General features: G+C 43.7%; 1 protein-coding gene across 2 annotated transcripts in view; it reads left to right on the top strand.

The window, feature by feature from the left end:
* fbxl17 (F-box and leucine-rich repeat protein 17) overlaps nucleotides 1-22,500 on the top strand; it is a 218,349-nt gene that overhangs the window by 82,539 nt on the left and 113,310 nt on the right. For both annotated transcript variants that reach the window (XM_084551370.1, XM_084551369.1), the window contains exon 8: nucleotides 6,047-6,177. In XM_084551370.1, coding sequence (XP_084407496.1) covers nucleotides 6,047-6,177 — 131 coding nt within the window. The remainder of the gene's footprint in view (nucleotides 1-6,046; nucleotides 6,178-22,500) is intronic.

Here is a 22,500-nt window from a genome sequence, read left to right as displayed (position 1 = left end):
AAGAGTAATTGAAGAATAATTCATTTGGCTGCGAGACTTTTTAACCCAGACACAGACAGAGATAGAGAGGGCTTTGACCTCTGGAGGGAGGGATATCATGTCTCATTATTGGCCCAAGTAGTGTCACTGCGCCGCGCTAGTCGCACCGGCGCTAGCTGCCGTGTGTGCGCGGGCCTGTGTGGTCACTTGGCTCGGTGCGCCGAGGAAGGAGAAAGCGGCGCTCTCTGTCTCCTTGAGCCTTTACTCGCCGCTGAGTTTGTTATCAAGACCAACACATGCAGGATTAGTGCCTGGAAGGGAGAAACAGAAAGTGGGAAAAGGGGGTAGGAGAGGGAAAAAAAAAAGTGATAGACAGTAGATGGGATAAAGAGAGGAGTTAACCACACATGCAAATACACACACACACTCAGGGATCAGCTCAGTGGTCCGTGTCGGATGTAGACCATGTATTTACAATATCAGATCTGTGGCTGTTCCTGTTTTTCCCTCGGCCCTTTGTCAAATATTAATATCACTCTGTCTGTTCAGGCCTCTATACATTTATGTGTGTGTGTGTGTGTGTGTGTGTGGAGTGGGAGGGGTGGGCATGATTTCGGCTTACTGCAAAGGGATTGTCTCGACACAGCTTTCTCCTGTCTGACTCAACTGTCTGGGATCCTCTGATATGGAGGAGAAGAAGAAGAAGAAAAAAAAAACAGAGCCTGTATGCATGAGTGCGCACTCGTATTCACCCAGTGACACCGCTGCCATTCATCCCACCTTTTCGCCTCCAACACATACGGACAGCCGAGCAAACACCTCAGCGACACCTTGTGACTTTGACTCCTTGCTCGGGACTTTGAATGTACTTCAAAGTGACTGACTAAACTTCTCCCGGCTTTGTTTAGAAGATCTGAACTAGCGTCTGCTCATCTTTTTGTCTGGTCTCGGCTTTTAAAAGTTAGTTTTTACTGAAAGTGAGCTTTTTCCCCGCTCAGGAGCGTGTGCTTTTTTCCTTTGTCGAGCTGCTTTCAGTTCCCACAGTAGGGCCTATTTTTCATTGACCAAACTCACGTAGTAAATCCTGAAGTGGTTATAAATTTATTGCGGCGCATGAAACAGCAGCTCATATTTTCCAAATCCAACATGTTCGCTATTTACGACTAAAACAATGCTCGCTCTGTCTGTGCTTTTTAAATGTCATCTCGCTGCCTGTCAGCTGGAACGCCGAGGATGATGGACAGCTACAGCCGATGGAACTCGTGCTGTTTCGTGCCAGCGCTCGAACCATTACATCATATCCCCTGCAACGGCGTCCACCAGGCCTCAACTTCCTGCTTGGCTTCTCGGCGCTCGACGTTGTGTAAATATATGCAGTAATAGCGCGAGAAGTTATAGCCCTGTAAGTCTGGCGAGGCATACGACACAGTGTGCCCGCCAGTGACGTACACTAATGTAATAAAGTGCAAAATCAACCTCAAATATTGAACTCCGGCCTCTGCTGAGCTGGAGGATAACATATCTTTGAAGCAGCCGGTTATTTTCTTTCTTCCCGTCTAAAGTGCCGTTTTGTATTTGACCTCTGGCTCGGGCTCTCATTTTTCCTGTTTGAGAGACGTTTCTAATTGAGCCAGGCGAGAGCCCAACTGCTTGGAGCTCATGTGGACTGAATTAAACAACCCCTCTTTTATAGAGAAACGTGTCGCTACACCTGCATCCCAGACGAGTACCGCTCTCTCATCCGGCTTTTGTCAAATGTGGAGTGTTTGCTTTTCTCTCGTCTTTGATCCTTTTCTCTTAACTTTGAATAGATTAGATTGAATAATACAGATTTGCGATTATATAAGGGTAGGGTTTATCAGTCCTGTCATTTTCTGCTTTTTTTTTGTGCCGAATTGAAAGTCTAGTTGAGATAAGATATTAAGTTGAATTTAACTTTAGTTTTATTCAGTAGTTTTATGACTTAAAATAGTTAATTTATTATATCACTGATCTCTTGGCACAGTTCTTAAAAAATATTTTGTTTAACTTGTCATCGTTAATCAGTGGTGTGCAAAGTACTTAATACTAGTTTTTGTTCAAGTAAAAGTGCAAGTCTTTTTAAAAATCCTGCTTCACTGCTGACTGTAATTAAGAATATACTTTTTTAAGTTATTCTCTTGGTCCTTTTGTGTCTTAACTTTTGATGGGTTGTTGTGGAGAGAACCGGGACGTAATGGGGTGACGTGCAGAAAAGGGCGAGGACAGAAGCCTTCAGTGTATGGGGCGTCATCTCAACCAGATGCGCTATTGGGTAGGGAGGTGCCTTGGTAGGCGAGTCTTACAGTATAAAATCGTTGGAACATTATTATTGGTGCATTAATATGTCAGCAGGCTCTACTTTAATGTTGTAGCTGCTTAAGGTGGAGTTAGTTCATAGACTGTTGCTGGAAACCTTTTGTAAACTGATCATATACTGTTTATGTGCAATCTCACATCATTCATTCATTCATTCATTCATCTTCTGTTACCGCTTGTCCCGTGAAGGGTCGCGGGGAGTGCTGGAGCCTATCCCAGCTGTCATCGGGCGAGAGGCGGGGTACACCCTGGACAGGTCACCAGTCTATCGCAGGGCCTCAGTGATAATAACTTTTAAATAAATGTAGTTATGTATAAAGTAAAATGGGTGTAAAAAGCAAAACTAATTTGCCAGTTCATTAGGTGCACTAGTGAAAACGAATGCATTCTAATGTGATTGTCCTGCATAATTGTGTTTTCATTGTGAAGGCATTGTTTTTTTAGTGCTATTGAATTTATTGTGTTGTACCGACACATGTTTCTATTATTTTGACAGCCCCATTTAAGTCAGTGGCTAAATATTCAGTCCAGTTTAACAGCAGCGTAAACTACATTCTCCAAAAATGATCATACGGTTGAATCGGCACCTTTCTGATGCTGTTTCAACATAAACTGAACATTATAACAGACATGAAGGACGATTTAGTGCAGGACTGTTACATTAGAATGCATGCAGGAGGGTTTCATAGTAGTATACCTAATGTTTTGCCAGCGAGTGTGAATTATAAATATTAAAGACAGACTCAAGCACAAGTACAAGTTACTCTAAATTAACCACAAAGCGGTCAATTTCCACTGTGGTTTTTGCGCATGTGTCGTGCTCACAAATAATATGCATCTAATCACCACGCACGCCGACTTTGTCTGTGCCGCACGTTCACGCGGCGAGGGCGACGCACCGGCCTCAGAGCAGCTGGATTTTGCAGGTTTCTTCAGTTTTTACGAACAACATGAATAATTATCCAGGTGCAGCTGCCAACTCGAGAGGAGACGAGTCAAACTCTGCCTGGTTACAGACCTCAGCCAACGAGGAGAGAAACCTTCACCAAATCCCCTGCTCTCTATTTTCTTGCTCTGCCCATCTCTCTCTCTCTCTCACTTGCTCTCCTCACCCCGTTTCTGCCTTTTTATTATTTATTTATTTATTTATTTATTTGGTTTCTGCCTCCTCTTTTTCTCTTTGTTGCGCATCATTCACTTTCCCTTCGTCTCTGTCGAAAGCTCTCATTCTTCCTCATCCCAGTTTATTTTTCTTTCTTTTTGTTCCTGTTCATTCTTGAATCAAAGAAATACACAAAGGAAAAATAAGAGATATATTATGAATCAAATTAATTAATCAAATCATGATAATCTGTCAGCTAGGAGAAATCAAACACTGCAACTGTCACGTTTACGGACGTGTGACTAATTACTTGGAGCTTATTTTATTTCTTTATTTTTTGTGAGACTTTTCATTTCAGGGATTTTCTTTTTTTTTTTCTTCTTCTTCTTCTTCTGGCAGATGTCTTCTAAACTGTGGCGTTTATTTTCCTGCAGCGGTTTTCACAGATGGATTAGCAAAGTTACAGTCTCAGCCGCGTCTGCTTCTCCTCCCTTTCACGGAGACATCTGCTTCATTTTTTGGTTTTTCTTCCACCTAGCTACACGCCGGCCCAATCCAAACTCGCTCCGGTTGGCCTGATTTCTCATTGGTGGCCCGCATCAATGGGACGGCTCCCATTGGCCGTAGTAGAAATTCGAGCAGGCATAAGCAGTTTTTGAAGATTTGGAGAACAAATGCCACTTTTGATGCTTTTGAAATTTACTTGGGGCTTATTAACCAGATGCACTGAATGCAAATAACTGTGTGTGTGTGTGTGTGTCAGGAAGATTGCGAGGATGCGTTTGCAGTTGATGGTAATGATTTTGACAGCGTGGGTGCTGAATACGAGCGGTTGTTGGTCACTTAGCCTCCATCCAGGTTTGAATTATGCCTTTGTTTTGCAGACGATGCACACACACACACACACACACACACACTTTGCATAGTGTGTTACATTCATTTGCATTGATTTCCCGGAGACTTAGCGTAACCCCAAACGCTATTTGTGGAACCTTAACTTAAACCTAACCCCACCCTAAAATTAAACCATGGGTTTATGCTAAGATTTAATGATTTACATTATCAATGTGACTACAGATTTACGTCCCGGCAACCCGAGTGATACAACTACACACACACACACTTGCGCGCAGACATGCACACCCAGATCAGCCTCATTCTGAATGAATAATTTAGCACTTCGATCCAAAGCCGGCCACTTGGGCACATGGCAGTTTGTGCGTGTGTGTGGGTTCATGTCTGTTTGCGTGCACGCCTGCTACCATCTGCTTGTCTGTGTGAACGTCTACGATAACGCATACAGTTAAGTTTTTTTTTTCCCCCCATTCATTAAGTACCATTGTTCAACACGTCCGTTTAGCTGTCCCTGATGGTTCCTGCCGCTTTCTTGACCCATCTTTGCACGCACACGCTCGCTGGTAAATGTTTATTTCATTAGTATATCTAAGTGTATCTTCACAGTGTAGGTGAGGACATAGAAAAATAAATAAATAAATCGGTTTCATGTTTATTTCATGCCTAAGTAGACCTTTTATCACGAGAGGCGTGCATCCAAGTTTGCTCTAAGGAGTGACAAAAAGCCACAGGCTGCGTAAGGACGGGGTGACAAATGGAGCGGTTCGGCAGAAGTAAAGCTTTTGAAAGCCTTTTTTATTACCGTCAGCGCGGTGCAGCGTCTTGCACACTTACCCTGTTTGTTTGCAGCCGGCGTGCGAGCCTCTGTGTTTTGACTCTCAGTATGTGGCGACAGGGAAGAGTGTTTACATGTGTGCTTACTTCACACAGCGAGCCGTGGTCCTTATCCATTCCCCCCATGTGTCTTCATGCTGCTAGGTATATGTCATGCCTATGGAGACGACAATAGTGCTCAGTGATCTTAACACCAACTGTAAGCTTGTTTTCTCTTTAGCCTTGGCCATGACATTTACCTCTATGCCTCCCTGGCGGCTGGCCGGAATACCATACCTCTATTATCTCGCTTCCCTGGTGTGTGTGTGTGTATGTGTGCAGCAAGTGTGAGCAGGTACTTGTGTGTGCACCTGTGCCTTAAATAGTTCTGAGTATGCATCCGAGCTATCGCCTGAAAAAGCCTTTGGTAATTTCAGCGAGTGGGAACGCTTGTCGAACAGTGCGTCGGTGTGGGTTTCTAAGAGTGTTTCAGGAAGTAGAGATTTTGACTGGAGGATTAATCTAAACCCCCTCTTATAAGGTATTCAGATCGGAAAATGGGATTATTGAAAGTCGGCAAGATGAAAGGAAGAAGAAAAGTGAATGCTCATATTGGCTCGTAACCCCTCACACCGGGCGTGCAGGCGCAGAATGGTAAACAGTAACGGCAAGCAATCTTGTAGCATTTATCCGCCTTGTTAGGCGTTATTCTGCTTTCATGCAGTTATTTTTCTCACTACAGTTTTCTTGCTCAGTGCATTTTCCACATATCTTGGGGTAACATCAAAACCACCCATGTAATTAAGCACGTATACCATACATGCTTTCATCAAGCATGTCTCTTCTGCAACTTCTGCTTGGCTCTGCTCACGCGAACAGGAGCTCTGCTGTTGGGTGCTCCTCTTTGTAAGAGTTTGACACGATTCAGACCTTTAAATGTTTGTGTGTCGCCTCTTGCAGCTACGTAACCTGAGCGTCCTGGACCTCCGGCACATCGCAGAGCTCAACAACGAGACGGTGATGGAAGTGGTGCGGAAATGTCGCAACCTCAGCTCCCTCAACCTCTGCCTCAACTGGAGCATCAATGACAGGTACGACAAGTTCGATTCAGGCCAAGTGTGTAATCTGCCACAGTTTGCACAATGTGCTTCTGTGGGCTTCGCTGTGCACAACTTAGCAGTCACTGACTTAGAAAGGACCGTCTAAGTGGACAGCCAAGTCTGCAAAAGGATCCTCAGGAAGAGGAAAAAAAGAGTTCTGTAAGTGTAAAAGTAAGTGCTAAGTCCAGTACTAATAAGTGCCTACAGTCATCTAATGAGCCCAGCAGTTAAGTTCAATTGCTCTGCTCCCTCTCAGTAAAGTATTAAACTAATGGCTCATTATGGCCTTAGTTGACAACTTCTCATTGATTGGCATTTCTGTGGTCTTTTTTTTTTTTTATGGGGAGCTGATTGTTAGTCATTAATGGAAAGCAATTATCAGATTTCTGCCATCACAAAAAAAAAAAAAAAAAAAAAAAAATCACAAATGTGCTTTTATCTTTGATAAGCACACGATTTGGTAATGCTCTGCATGGCTGCATTCATCTGTGTTGGAACAGCAGAAAAAGAGAAACAATTTAACTGATTATTAAGTTTATTCATTCATTAGCTAATGAAATCCCAGGACTATTAGTTGATCACCAGATATGAGGTAAATATGCGCAAACCTCACAAATGGAAAAACAAAAACGGCGCGGGACACTTTTGACTCTTGTGCCAAGGCCGGAGACATGTTTCATGAATCACATTCACAGTGTGTTGATACACACATTCATGTACTTAAAACACTTGTACTGCTTAAAAACAAGAGGCCAAACACTGAGTACTAAAACAGATAAGCTCCTTATAAGACTGAAAAGAACAACTATAACTTTTCGTTTTTTCCTTTCTGTCTCCCTGGTCATCTTTATGCGGCTCCCACTCCCATTTTTTTTTTTTCTTTCCTGCCTTTTCTCTCTCAAATGGGAGAGAGAGCCTGTGCTATATGTGACAGCAACAGTAAACCATCTCCTCTTTTATTTATTAGCTTGTGTTTTATTCATATGTTTCTATTTAATCTATTGATTTACAGCTAAGGCATCTCTGCCGACTGTACTCCCACTCTGGCAAAGGAGTGTGAACACAATATTGAACGTACCGTGGTGCATAGCAACAATGGGTCCAGGCAAAGAGTGTTGTGGATGTGTGTGTGTGTGTACAGTATGTGTCTGTGTGCGCGTGTGAAATCATTCTTGCATTATTGAGTTTACAGCACACATGCGGTGGGAAGGTTATGGTAATACCTTGCCCGCCTTCTTTCAATCAAAAAACATGGAGTCTGGTGGAATCCTCGCAGGAGCACATTGCGTTATCAGCTTCTTTCCTTTTTTTTGCACACGCACGCACACACTGAGTACATCACGCGCGGGTTCAGCCTCGAAATGATTCAAAGCTGCATTGATTCCATGATGATATTTACTGCACTGGTCCCAGGGCTAAAGGTGCTCATGTGTCTGGCTGGATTGGATCACCTGTGGGAATATTGGAATCTAAAGTGGTACGTGTGTGTGTGTGGCAGCCCGTGTGGGAGGTAAAACTAGGATGTTGTGTGTGTACGGCGGCAGCAGCAGCAGCATGCAGGAGGCGTGCTTGTCGGCTTACGAGCGAAGCGGAGACATTCAGGAGTGAAAAGGCCGAGGTGGACGAGCAGCAGCCGAGGACGCTTACATGATTGCTTCTCTGATGCTGCACGGCTCCCACGGCCCAGCCTCCCCCAGAATCTGCTTACTTTGCTAGTTATGCACCCTGACGCAGGTAATGATGTGGCTGAATGTCAAAAAAGACAGTAGTAAGACAGCGAACTCATGACCCATTCCCTGCAGCAAAAACATTGCAGAGGCATTGACATAACCCAGTTATAGTCCCTATAATTATGTGAGTAATGTGAAGAAATTACACTTTTGCACAGCGAGGTACAGAATACATTCTGCACATTCAGCAGAAAATACATTTTCTGTCAATTTTTTATTTTTTTTGTCCTCGGAACAATATAAAACTATAAAAAATAGTTAGAACAATGGTTCAATGAGCATAATCTGAACTGGTAATGATAATTTGTGACCTACTAGATACAAAAACAAACAAAAAATAAATCATCTAAGGCACAGGTGCCAAAAGCGTCCCGCCAGAGGGTCTTATCTGGCCCGCAGCATGAATTTGCAAAGTGCGAATATTCAATGAAAATAACTGATATCCCTAATTTGTCCATTGTTTTAGTAAGAGAAGTGGACAGAAGACAACACTGAGACGCAGGGCTAAACAACAGACAGCAGTGTGCCCAAATTGCACTTATTTTACTTGAGAATTTTTTATTTACTTGTTCTTCTTTGCACTAAAACAAATGCAAAAAGTCTGGAGTTCTCGTTATGTATAGTTTATTATGCTGTTATTTTACTAGTCTGGCTTGCTTGAGATCAAATTGGGCTGTATGTGGCCCCCAAACTAAAATGAGTTTGACACCCCAGGTCTAAGGAGTCTGATTAACTCAAGTGAGATTCCATAAAGGTAGGTGAATTTCTAAAGAGAGTGGCTCCTCAGAGTTCAAGGAGTCAAAGGTCATCCGGGTCACTGCTGTTGCGGAAGCCAACACACATACACATGCAGGTGGCCTGCTTGCTGTCTCGGTGAAGAGCAGAACGACTCAACCGTCTCTGAGGGTACCGCAGGGTCAGCTTGTGTCTGCATGTGTGTTTCAAGCTGATGACAGTGTGCCGTGAGCAGGTAAACAGGCAGAGGAAATGACCCCTCATTTCCAGGATCAATTTGTCCCCCCCGACAAGAAGCCGTGGGGGAGATAGAGCTCCGTGGGAGGTAAAGCACTTCGGTCATTTTTTTCCTTCCCCTCTCCTCTTCTCTTCTTTTGCCTCGTCTCATTTTTGAATAATATAAAGAAATAAACTTCGTGTCATCCGGCTCCCGCCATTGCTCTCCGTAATAACAGCAGAACAACAGCAGCCCAGAGTAGGAAAGCGAGGAATGATGACCAAATGTGGACTTCCCGCCGACACAGTCAGACGGGCAGATTGTGACAGTGGGACGCCTATTTTTTGGTCACTGTCATTTCTTGGGGAGCGAGGATGTGATGTGCTGCAGGTTGCCAGCGCCGGCCCTGTTATTTCTCTGTATCCTCTTCCAGCGATGATGGGAGACCAAAGTGGGATTGTGTTTTTCAAATGTCACAGTGTTTGAAAACGGGGAGCGAGTCGGGGCGATCAAAGTGGAATGGCAGAGCAAATGGCATCGCTCACTCTTTTTTTTTTAGAACCAAGTTGAGAACACAGTGTCAGAGTTAAACGTTTTGTGCCTTTATTTTCCGGTGCTTTGTTCTCAGTGTTTGCGTGATGCTCTGTTACCACTGTGGGAGTAATTTCTTATTTGAAGTTCTGTCTTTTCTGTGTCATTTGTAGAAATTAGCTGCTATCATTTCTGCTGGACATAATGAGATTCAAATTAAATGCTTGTGGACACAAAACCTTCCTAATTGTGCAAGTGTGTTAGATTAAAGTCTGCGGTGAAGCCTCCTCAGTAATTATGGTCAAAGTAAATATTCAGCCACTATTCTTCTTAACATTAACCCCGCTCCCGGACAGGACGCGTGTTAACATTCGTATTTATGTGTGTCCCTGGATGTGTCTGCGTGCTCGTGTTTGTTTGTGACCAAGCTCTGGTCAACCGTCTTGCAGCCTTTTGAGGAAAGCAGATGCATGGAGTGAGTGAGTCATTTATTTTATGAGGTCTGTATTGTTGGAAGCTGGGCATTTCCCAAAAGCCCTGGCGATCTTTCCCCTCTCTTTCCCTCCCTCCCCTTCATCTCTCCCTCTTTCCGCCGGCTTCATTTAAACTGGGAAATCAATATTCATCCATTTTTCCTACTTTGCTTTTTTACTCGAGGCCAACATACTCTGCATATCTCCATCACTTATGAGCATCACAAATCACTGACCAAATTGGCTGTTCTGCATTTTTGTCCCCTCGTACCGAGATCAGACTAGGAGAGGGATGACCGTGGGCGCTCACTGACTTTCAGGAGCTTAATATGCAAGAAGTAATTGGAGACACATTCTCTCCGAAACACGCCTTCTCCAAAATTTTTTTAGGATTTCGAAGTGTTTGCCCTGAGAGTTGACTCTAAATAACCTCTGTTGCTACCAGCCTCCAGATCACAGAGCTCCTGCTGCAAAAGAGTTAAAGGATGTCAACTTAAAAAATGATAACGGTGTGTTTGACGAGTAGACTTTCTTCGTCAAAGTGAAGATGACCAGGATCTGTAGTTGTCAACGCTCAGCAATTTACACTTGCCACCATAGCTGTCAGTGTCTATTTGCTGAAAGACATTTACCATGAGGTTTGCTTGTACTTACAGCGAAGTCAAGGAGTTATTGTCCATTCTGCGTATACCCAGTAGGGCTTGAACGACTTCCGATATTTTAAAGTCGACTAATATGTGGTGAAAAAGTCGACTGATCCACAGAGGCCCCTCCCCTCAACCCACAAGACCCAAAGCCCCCCCCCCCCCCCCCACTAACAACATCCTGTTGCCAGACACCACAGGTTACCCTCAGAAGGCCCGTGTCCGTTCTCTGATGAGTCACAACTGGTTGGAACAGCTGAACATTCTGTTGCTAATAACGACAGAATGTTCAGCTGATATTGTTACATCATACTGCAGCTGTCTCACCTGTGAGCAAGTAAAAGTTGATGAGCATCTTTTATATGCTCCCCAAATGCGAACAAGAAGCAACAGCCTGAATGCTTTTTAATTACTTTTTTTATAGTTCTGTGTTGTTTATCTACTGCTAACCAAGCAAACCTCCGATCCAGCTGAGGACAATCAATTTCTAATAGAACACTTAATGTATAAGGTAAGTCTCGTGTTTACTTTATTAACTATTGTGTTGTACTTCCTGTCACGCAGTAAGCGACAAAGTGGCTAACTTTCTTAGAAGATGAACATTTGGGGAAATATGCTAATTTTTCGGTTAGAATTTAGATCTTCCCACTTTATAAACTACTCACATTTGATTTACACTCACTTGCCGGTTCATTACGTACACTAGTGATAAACTCATGCTTTCTAATATTACAGCTCTGCACTAAATCTTCCTTGGTGACTGTTATAATGTCAGTTCATGTTCAGACAGCGTCAGAAAGTTGGTATTTCATCTGTATGATCCGTTTGGAGGATGTAGTTTGTGGTGCTGTTAAACTGGACTGAATTAAAGTGATTCTGTCATTTAGACTTGCCCACTGACCCATTTTGGACCGTTAATAGTTAAACATATGCTGGTACAACACTGCACTACAAACCACAACTAGTTATTTTCAGTGGCAGTCCGTACATTTTCCAACTAAGCCTTCAGTGCCCTCCAACCTTATTCAGAACACTTCTTAATACGATCAACATGATGCCACTGCTATAAAAACCATCAACATCATACGGATATGCAATAAAACAGGACGTTGCATGGCAGACTGGTATCTCATATCGTGAGATGAATGCCATTACTAGAGCAAGAAACTTACTTAGAGCAGTTCAAAAAGTCTCCTCACTTGCCGCAGCCACATACGTTAAATCCAGCAGAAGCATCAATGTCGACCCAATAAAATGGCAAATATATACATAAAAGACGGAAATATATCAATAATTTTACTCGCCAGAACATTTTAGACAATTTTAGAGTTCTCCTAGGAGCCTGTCAGCCAAGGTGACAGGCTCATATTTGCTGACCTGAAAGTGGCGCACACACCCTTTCCCCGGCTGGGTCAGGCTAGCTAGCTCCGGGCTTGGGTGGCCTTTCCTCACAATATCCAGCTTTTCTTTCTAAGTCCACCGTGAAAATGTCTTTCTAAGAAGATCTGCAACCAAATCGATAGCCTCTCCTCCTTCTGCCATTGTGGGTTCAAAAAATAGCTATCAAAATGTTAACGGGGCCGATTTGCTTGTGCAGCTCCCAACAGATGAACAAGAACCGCTAGCTTGGCTTCAACGGAGCGGCTCTCTGGCCCTCCAATCAGAGGACGCGAAAACTTTAGGCCATAGAGAAAGCGTAAGAATACAAACTTGAACTGTGATTGGTGATTGGTTAAAGGAACAGCGTCATTACAATGTATTTCAAGCTTCATCCGCCTGCAGTTTTAAAGCTCAGGCAGATTTCTTTGACTCTGGCAGCACATGATGGCTGAAATATGATTGGATGAAACCTCTAATGCAAAGTTACACTGCCAGAAGCACCGAAGCTGAGAGACAGACAAGCCATAAAATTAAAAGAATAGGCTATTGGGAATAATTTAATAAAATGAATGGGAAAATATTGATGATTTTGATAAAGTTTAGGCCAGAGAAGGCTTTGCTGGCCCTGACAGCCAACCACTGGTTATTTAAAAAAAAAAAAATTGACTACCATACCCTTCATGAAGCAAAGATTTATTGCAGGACTGTTATATTTTAATGCATTCCTCTTCACTAGTGTACCTAATGAACTGGCAAGTGAGTGTTACTAGGAGCCACCGTCTGCTGAGTGTTGCTACTGCAGAAGCAAAATAACAAAGTTGTGGTTTCCGCGGGGTACAAATGCTCCAGCTGACCTCACTAGCAGCCGGTTCAGCCATAACCGTTCATCTCAGTTAAAGAAAGCGGGATGTGGGAGAGTGAGCAAATCCCCCCAGATAAGAGTGCATTTGAAGTGTCTACATCTATTGTATAACCTCGGCTTCTTACCGCGCATAGGTTTTCCTACAGCCAACTATTTTTAGGCCCCCTCCCTTTTTCTTTTGGTTTTGTTGGAAGTTTTTTTCTTTTCTTTTTTTTTCTAAATGCCATGGAAAATGTCAGCAGAGCCTGAACCGGCGACCGACAGACATTTGTCCTTGTCTTGTTTCTCCACCACCTGTCTCTCCAGATTTGAGAAAAGGTGCTGAGGGGCTTCCCCCCTGTCCTTGTCACTCCTTTTTCTGTACTTGTATACTCACGCGCACAACAGGAACATTATTTATTTATTTTTTCTTCTCCTCCAGCGGGGAAACTCCGGGCCTGAAGATGATTTGTAAATTAAAAACCCAGGCAAGTTTTTTTTATTTACTCAAGCCTGCCATGTTGGAGCAGATTGGCTGTCAGTGGAGATCAGAGTCCTGCTTAGCAGTGAATACACAAGGAGAGGTAGTGTTGCCCTCTTGTCAGACATGACGGGAAGAAAGGGTGCAGGGAAAACCAGCGAGGTGTAATGGAGACAGAGTGATTAGGCACGGCAGATGCACTCATATGCATGTAGCATATTTTCTCTTCATTTATCAGTTATGCCTTTCATCTCAAATTCTGCCCCTCTCTCTGCTCTGTCTCTTTTTCCACACTTCATCTACCCTCCAGTTGTCTTCCTGCGTTCCGTCTTCTGTCTTTCCCCCTTTTCTCTCCTTCTGTCACGCGCACAAACACCGGGGTGATTATTTCTGGCAGGTTGGCTGTGAAAGTGTGCTATGATAAACATGCTGCCGTGGTTATTAATTTTGAGTAATGGCGGCGTCAAACTCCGGTGCCTTGATAAGTATCGGAGATGGAGAAACATTTGTGGCGCGGCGCAGAGACACAATGAAGGCAAGCAGCTGGAGCTTATGGGCTACGGCAGCGTGAGAGCCGCTGTTGTGCTCAGGCACCGATCCAAGGCAAACAGCATCCTACACCTCTCCGCTTACACACTGAAAAGTCAAAAACCTTGACTAAGATATGTACAATAAAATAAGTAAAATATACTAGCGGCTTGGGCCTGACCTCCCTCCAGTATAAGTCTTCCTGCTGCTCCGGGGTCTTTAGTGTGATTGGAGTGCTCTCATTTCTGGAAGTCATAAGATTTGATTTGTGATTCACTGTCAGTGACAGCTAAACAGCTGCTGAATTTAAGGGCCTTTCGGTGACCAGGGAACAGGAGTAACCTTGACTGGTCTTCTGCGCAGGTCGCAGTTGTTAGAGACTAGTGCTAAGTCAAATTAGAGCAGAAATAAATAAAGAAACCCCACGTAAGAAAGCCTAACGTCACAGTATCCAATACTCCTTTTTTTCTTTTCTCTTTGTTTATGATTACAGGTTTTGGTCATGCTCTATAACATCCTTTCAGGGTTTTATAGTGTTGATTCTTGGGGCTTTAGAAGCTGAACAAATGCGAAGTGACACTTTTGAGTACCAGGTTACTGTATTGCATTAAATCCTAAATATCTTGGCAGCATTTAAATGACCGTCCAAACGTAATCATCGCTCTCTAAACCCTGCCTCTCGCAGCTGTTGAACCCCATTAGACACAGGTCTAAATGTATCATGAGCCCAACACTGAAATTGAGCTCAAGTCCATGTTAACCAAATCGTTGACCCACAACAACCAAATCATTAGTTCCATTTTAAGCAAATACATTTTTCTTGCATTTATTATATACATATAATTTTCCATGTATAGGTTAAACCTCTGTCCTGTCGGGCTGGGAAGGTTTTTAATAGCAGCCCAGGGGATACAAGAAATGTAGAACACATGCTTTTAAGTCAAAATGGTGCACAATGAACAATGTGTGTAGCATCACCCAACAGATTTTCTCTCTAATCTTGTATCTTTGTTTTGAGATGTGATCTAATTCTTGTGCTTTTATCCAGTTTCCTGCGTCTAGTGATTTGATGTTTGTTTTAAATACACTATATTACCAAAAGTATTCGCTCACCCATTCAAATGATCAGAATCAGGTGTTCTAATCACTTGGCCTGGCCCCAGGTGTATAAATTCAAGCACTCAGGCATGCAGACTGTGAAACAAGACATTTGTGAAAGAATGGGCCGCTCTCAGGAGCTCAGTGAATTCCAGCTTGGAACTGTCATAGGATGCCACTTGTGCAACAAATCCAGTCGTGAAATTTCCTCGCTCCTAAATATTCCACAGTCAACTGTCAGCTCTATTATAACAAAATGGAAGCGTTTGGGAAAAACAGCAACTCAGCCACGAAGTGGTAGGCCACGTAAAGTGACGGAGAGGGGTCAGCGGATGCTGAAGCGCATAGTGCAAAGAGGTCGCCGACTTTCTGCACAGTCAATTGCTACAGAGCTACAAACTTCATGTGACCTTCAGATTAGCCCAAGTACAGTACGCAGAGAGCTTCATGGAATGGGTTTCCATGGCCGAGCAGCTGCAGCCAAGCCACACATCACCAAGTGCAATGCAAGGCGTCGGATGCAATGGTGTAAAGCACGCCGCCACTGGCCTCTAGAGCAGTGGAGACGCGTTCTCTGGAGTGATGAATCACGCTTTTCCATCTGGCAATCTGATGGACGAGTCTGGGTTTGGAGGTTGCCAGGAGAACGGTACATTTCAGATTGCATTGTGCCAACTGTGAAATTTGGTGGAGGAGGAATTATGGTATGGGGTTGTTTTTCAGGAGCTGGGCTTGGCCCCTTAGTTCCAGTGAAAGGAACATTGAATGCTTCAGGATACCAAAACATTTTGGACAATTCCATGCTCCCAACCTTGTGGGAACAGTTTGGAGCGGGCCCCTTCCTCTTCCAACATGACTGTGCACCAGTGCACAAAGCAAGGTCCATAAAGACGTGGATGACAGAGTCTGGTGTGGATGAACTTGACTGGCCTGCACAGAGTCCTGACCTGAACCCGATAGAACACCTTTGGGATGAATTAGAGCGGAGACTGAGAGCCAGGCCTTCTCGACCAACATCAGTGTGTGACCTCACCAATGCGCTTTTGGAAGAATGGTCAAAAATTCCTATAAACACTCTCCTCAACCTTGTGGACAGTCTTCCCAGAAGAGTTGAAGCTGTAATAGCTGCAAAAGGTGGACCGACATCATATTGAATTCTATGAGTTAGGAATGGGATGGCACTTCAGTTCATGGAATGAGTAAAGGCAGGTGAGCGAATACTTTTGGTAATATAGTGTATATTCCTTCCTCGCTGAAGGTTAAATTTCAGTCAATTTGTGCGTGGGGTCGTAGGGGGTTTTATGTGTTGCATAGAGAATAAAACGTCCCAAACGGGGCTTTCTGCTCAGTATGAATCAATTTTATTCCGTTTGTCAGACAGGGAAATAGCTTTTTATTCTTATTTCCTAATGTTTTCTTCAAGGACCTTCTTGCTTGCTCTGACAATAGTTCTTATTTTCTTGCGATTATTATTCATGCTTCAGTACGCTCTCAGTGCTTTGTCAGCACATGCTTGCGTAATTTTCTGCATATGCATGGCTACTTTGGCCCGTGCCCAAACCTTAGTGGACGTTTCATCATGCATATCTGTCAATGCTTGTGAATGAATGCGTTACCACATACGGCCTTAAGGCTCTGTGCTTGACTCTCACCCAGGGAGCTGCTTCTCTTCCCCAGAGAGAGATGCCAGTCCAGTGGGCTCTGTCTGTGTGTGTGTGTGTGTGTGTGTGTGTGTGTGTGTGTGTGTGTTCTCTCGGCAGGCTCAGTGTGTCGGTCATGTAAGTGATTTGAGTCGCTAACAATCAGCCCGTCAGCTGAGCAAGTACGTGAGGTAATCGCACAGAAATGTTCTCATGAAGTGCTCCGTTGGCCAGGAACCAAAGTAGCGAGCGGTGAGCTTGGTGACACTTCCTCTGTGGAAATGCGCGGCCGTCAACCGGAGGGAGCGGAGGCCTTCAAATTACTTCCAGAGCTGTGATCCCGTCTCCTTTCATGAGACGCCATACCTCTTCTCAATGCCCGTTTCGCCGACATTAATAGTCCTCTCATGCTGCAAACGCTCCGTTAAATTGGGCACTAAATGGTGCAGTGGTATTGAAATGAGTCTGACAAAGTTGTGCAGAAGTGGAAAGTTCATTCTGATTCATTCGTTTTTTCGAAGAAGAAGAGTTGTGTGCGCGGAGACTTTTGTGGCCAGGATTCCTGTGCACTAGTTGAGGTTTTTGTGAATATGTTTGGCATACAGGTGGTACACAGTGGGGGTTGTGGCTTATTATGGTTATCCATACTGTGGGGTCAGAAAGCAGCAAGTATAATCTAAATGGTAAAGAGACCACGGGGCTCGGCTGCCCTTGTTTCACCATGCTGGAGACCTGGCATTTGGCCTCTGTTTGAGCACCAAAGCTGTAATTTTCTATGTCTTCCTCTGTTCTCTGTGGCTTTTGAAAGGCTGGGTCAGATGAATAAAACAAAAGCCATATTCAAAATGATTCTTTTATGTGCTCATCCTTTTATGCCTTATTTCTTTATCATCAAATGAGCACATGTCCTCGTGCCCTTGTTCCATCCCACCAGCACTTTCTGTAATGTTGCTCTATTCTTTTTTTTTTTTTTTTTGTATAGCTGTGCTGCTTTATTGATAACCCTCCCTTTCCGCCTTTCCTTCCTTCCCTCACTTCCGATCTCGTGTTCCCCCAATTCCTCTGCGTTGCACTCTTTCGTGTGATTGCCTCCTTCTTACCCACGGCACATCCGCTCGCCCCGCAAATGAGAGCAAAGGGGAGAGCACGATGCAGGACCCAAGGAGCAGGGTTTAATGAAGCCAGCCTAAATGAATTTACTGCTTTCCATTGAGCCGCTCCGTCCCATGTGGCGCACTAGCACCTCAGCCATTGTGCAGGAGGCCCCCCTCTGCTCTGCTACCTGTTTGTCTGACACCTCTGTAATTAGCCGCCACCATTGAGGAGAGTAATTGCGTATTAGAGCCATGTTCTGTTAGGGGAGTCTCAAAAGTGAACATTTTTATGCAAATGTTCAGAATCATTTCTAGATTAAGAAAATTACACTGGGTTTTGAGTGCAGGAGAAACAGAGGAAAGCCATTTTCTGCCAAAGAAGAAGAAGAAAGGGAATTGTGAACGCCGCCACGTGCTAAATGGATGAAGGGGACTCTGTGTCTGCTGAGATTTGTTTGGTGGGATATTTGGGTCTTAGTCTCCAGGGGCTAAAGCTTTTTGCAGCGTGGCTGATTTACTATTTCAAATTGGTATTTTTAAACAGTGCTCTGTGATAGGACTTGAATAACAAAGTAAATTGGAGTGTTTAACTGCTATTGTTGCTCACCTGGTTTGTATTAGAAGCTCCCGGGGACAAATACTGGGCTGATTGTTATTCCGCTTCTTTGTTTTGGTATGCGTGTGCTCATGTGTAGCCTCCGGAAAGCCTTCCTTGGCACGCTGCTCGTATGCAACTTTTGTTTAGGTACACCAGTGCAAAACTGAACAAACTGATTCTGGTTGCATCGGCTGTTCATGCTACGTCCTTTACTTAGTAACAGCTACCTTAATTCAAAGTAGTGACTTCCTAAATTGGGTATGATTGTTGAAAGTTCTAAATTTATGAAGACTGTAGTCACCAGTTTGTGGTTAGCACTGATGTCTCACAGTAAGAAGGTTCTGGGTTCGAATCCATCGGCCGAGTGGGCCTTTCTGTGTGGAGTTTGCATGTTCTCCCTGTGTCTGCATGGGTTCTCTCCGGGTACGCCGACTTCCTCCCGCCGTCCAAGGACATGCTTGTTGGGTTAATTGGTGATTCTAGATTGACCGTAGTGTGGATGGTTGTCTGTCTCTCTGTGTTAGTCCTGCAATGTACTGGTGACCTGTCCAAGGTGTACCTCGCCTCTTGCCAGAGAACAAGCGGTTACAGAAGATGAATGAATGAATGTCTCCAGGAGATATCTGTTGTCGGCCTTGACCCTCTTATTTTCCAGACTATGATATATTGCACATTTGTACAAATATATTTTAGAGAAACTTACTGTATATTTATAATGTACCCTTATAGAACTGTCTTTTACCGATATTATACCTTATTATATATGTTGTTTTAAATAAAGTACAATACTTATAACTGCACAAAGTGACCACACCTAGCTGTAGTTGTCCTTTAATGTTCTTTAACATTCAAGGAACCCTAACCTATAAGGAACAATATAAAATACATAAAATATACGTGAATATATAAAAAGTCTGGTTTTAAATAAAGTAAACTCTACAGATTGCAAAACAAGAGTCAGGGAATGTACAAATGTTCAGTCTCTTGGTAACAACCAGCCATCCCTAGAAAATGCAACAACTCCTGCTTAGTGCAAGGCTCAGGGAATGTCTGGATTAGCATCTACTTATCTTCACACAGTGCCTATGTTCACTAATAATACCGTATGTCAGCTCATCCAAAATCTCCCAATCTTAACAAAGAACACTTTGTGTAAAAAACAAAAAACAAATGCCAGCGAATGCCATCATATGACATCACATATTTAGAGGTTATTTTTCCCAACTATCTTACCTGGTTTCCTCTCCACCCAAGAGACTGAAATTCCAACTAACTAGACCTTGTCCTCTTTCCCGGGCACGCCAGTGGCCACCCCAGGGTTACTGCACAAAAACAATAAAGTGGCAATGGTCACTCCAACAACCTGAGGCTTTCTGCGCCAAACATACCTTCCTCATGTGGCAACATTACCTTGAGAGAGGGAGACTGCATCACGCCAGTCCACATGAGCCACCTCTCCTAATGAACCACTCTACCAAACACCAACAAAAAGTTTGTCTTAAGACCCGGAAGCTATCACACTATTAAGTATTAATTACAGAACATACAGGTTATAGTTCAGCAAAGTTTTGTTAATGTAAAGCATAGACGTTGGTTGTGTGTAGTTTTATGTTCATGTATAGAGGTGGATCAGAGTCTGGGAGTGTTTGCGAGGACGTCTTGGTCCTTACGGCTGCACAGCCTCCTGCCAGAGGGGAGCGACTCAAGAAGTTTGTGTCCGGGCCGACGCCGGGTCGGCTACATGTTGTGGCTGAATTATACAGGAAATTGTAGAGGATTGCGGGTGAGGGTCACAATATTGAGCCAGACATTAGCCCTATTTATCACACGAGTAATGTCTCCACTAAGTAAACACTTCTTTTACGGCCGGGTTTGGACTCATGAATAGCTGGTTCAGCTGGTCCAAAAGACGAATAGTGTGGTCTGATAAATACACGTCATTGGGTTATTATGCAAAATCCATTCAGATGTGTGTGTGTTTCTCGTACACTCAGCGCACGATTTAACCAGCCAAAGACCTTTAAAATAGAAATGCAGAAACACACGCACACAAATATTCATCTCCCCCTTCTCCCAGTCAAAACTAACCTGCTCAAGCCGTGACATATGGCTTGTCTGTTTTGATCAGGCTGTCAACTTTTGAACCTCAAATTTAATGTTCGGCAGAAGTTGAATGATGCATAAACATTCTCCAGGCACCAGACCCAGGAACGCTGGGGGAGAGCTGCCTTTACTGGAAACTTTCTAGTTTTTAATTTTAGTCGCAGCTCGTTTGAAAGTCAGACTCGGCCTCCTCTGTCATTGAGCAGATGAGCGTAACCCGAAGCATTCTGCGTGCGGTGTGTGTGATGTGTGAGGCTGTGCATTCTTTTCTTCTGTTTTCTGTTTGAGTCTCCGTCAATCGCTGTCTTGCGGAGATGCCGCGGAGGCCGGCATGTGTGCTTTCTGATCCGTTCTGTGGGTAAACATTGGAATAAGCGTGTGCACTTTGTTGTGGGATCAAACATTCATGTTCATTGTTTAGATTAACGGGAGCTGACCCACGCGCCGAGGATAAATTTGTCTTTTCAATCATGTCTCTTATGGAGAGGTCACATCACAAGGTCAGTGATAAGACGGCATCCTGACAGTGGGAACAGATTTAGTGTCTCGCTGAAGGACGATGCAGGGTGTTTGCTTGTTATTCTAGGGAGCCTGTGTGCAGGCCTTTAGGCCGAGCGGTACACTCGTTAAACATGCACGAATCCCATCGCTGTCCCCGCGCTTTGCATGAATATTCTACAGTGAGCGGTTTTGTCTACAGTTTCAGGTGCTAACGTGAGTTCACATTTGACAAATCATGAGCGATAAACATCTTCAGCGTTGAAACGTTTACTTTGTTGGACTTGAAGAGGGTTTGGACTTATCTGATGGTCGGTTCTTATAGCGCCGATGTTTTTTTGCTGTCGGAGGTCTGCTTCCATTACCTACTAAGCCTTTGTCAGATTGCAGGGCTGTGAAGCGGTCCCCTATCACCACCGGTAACAGTGGTTTCCAAGTCCCAGTCTATTCAGCTCACGCCGCCACCCTTCAGAGGCTGGTAATAACTATTTGCTCAGGCTTATACATTCTCACCCTCTGACTTACTCTTTCCTTTTTTTATGTTTTTTTTACCCTGTTTTCTTCCCTCTCTTCACTCATCCTCCTCCGTTTACTGCGTCCATATTTCGTTTCTTCCGCCCTTTTCTCCTTTCCTCACTCCATCCATCCCACTTTCTCTTCTTTCGTCAAAGCAATCACTATTTAAACTCCCCTCCTCTCCAAGGTCTTGTCAGATCCCCTTGAAGCCAGGCACTATTAAAAGAGGTCTCCAGAGCTTAGCCACTGTGTGCATGTTGGTACGTGCACGTATGTGTGCAATACGTGGTGAATTTTGCAGGCGCATTTCAGCGGCGCAACTCTGTGGTAATATGTGTATCTGTCCACACTGGTGTGTTGAGGGTGTCTCCCCTTTTCGATCCCCTGAATCTTCAATAAGATGGTGAACTCTGGTGGGAAATCTATTGGCAGCAGATTCAAGAGATTACGGAAATTCTGTCCAGTGGGAAGGCAGTAAAAAAGTGGTCGAGATGGCTTGGAGAGCTCGCCATAACCAAGACAGAGTAAAAATATGAATCGAGTGTGGCGTCGATGACCTTGTGGCGTGAGGTTTTGTGTCCCTTGCTCACGTTGGTTAGCCGAACGGGAGAATAAATAGTTCCGAGCATTTGCTGAAACGCACAAATGTACACACCAAGTGAAAACAAAAAGCAGAACGTAAGGGGCGCTTGTCTGCTGAACCCGCACACGCAATTAAATTCATTTGAACGCACCCTGAGAGAACCGGAACAGCTTTTTTCTGTCAGAGAAACAAAATCTTAATTATGTGGAAAACACCCAAGTGTAACATTAGAAGTTTGTATTGTCTTTTTAGATTAGATTAAGTAATTTAGAGAGCTTAAAGTAATTATTGCCTTTTATTGTCTATTTAATTAATTTACGGGAAAAAAGAAAAAAAAGTAAAGGTTGCTTGAAAATAGTTTCCTGGAGCCAAAGATGATCTCTTTTAATGCCTGGTTTTGTAAAGTCAAAAATAATAATATTACAGTTAGCTGTCAGATGGTTTGAGACAGCTCACCCAAAGCTTCAAAGAATATCTTTGCACACACCGATCTTTGATTGTTATGTCGCTATGTTTTTAACATTAAAACCTTCTATTATGATTTAGAGACGTCCCATTGACCCTAATGTGTATGTTTTAGATTTTAAGGTATCCTCTCTTACCCTTCTGGACCTGGTTGTCTGT

The sequence above is a fragment of the Chelon labrosus genome, assembly GCF_963514085.1.
Source record: "Chelon labrosus genome assembly, chromosome: 9".
Classification (NCBI taxonomy): Eukaryota; Metazoa; Chordata; class Actinopteri; order Mugiliformes; family Mugilidae; genus Chelon; species Chelon labrosus.
This window is presented reverse-complemented; position numbering and strand designations above follow the sequence as displayed.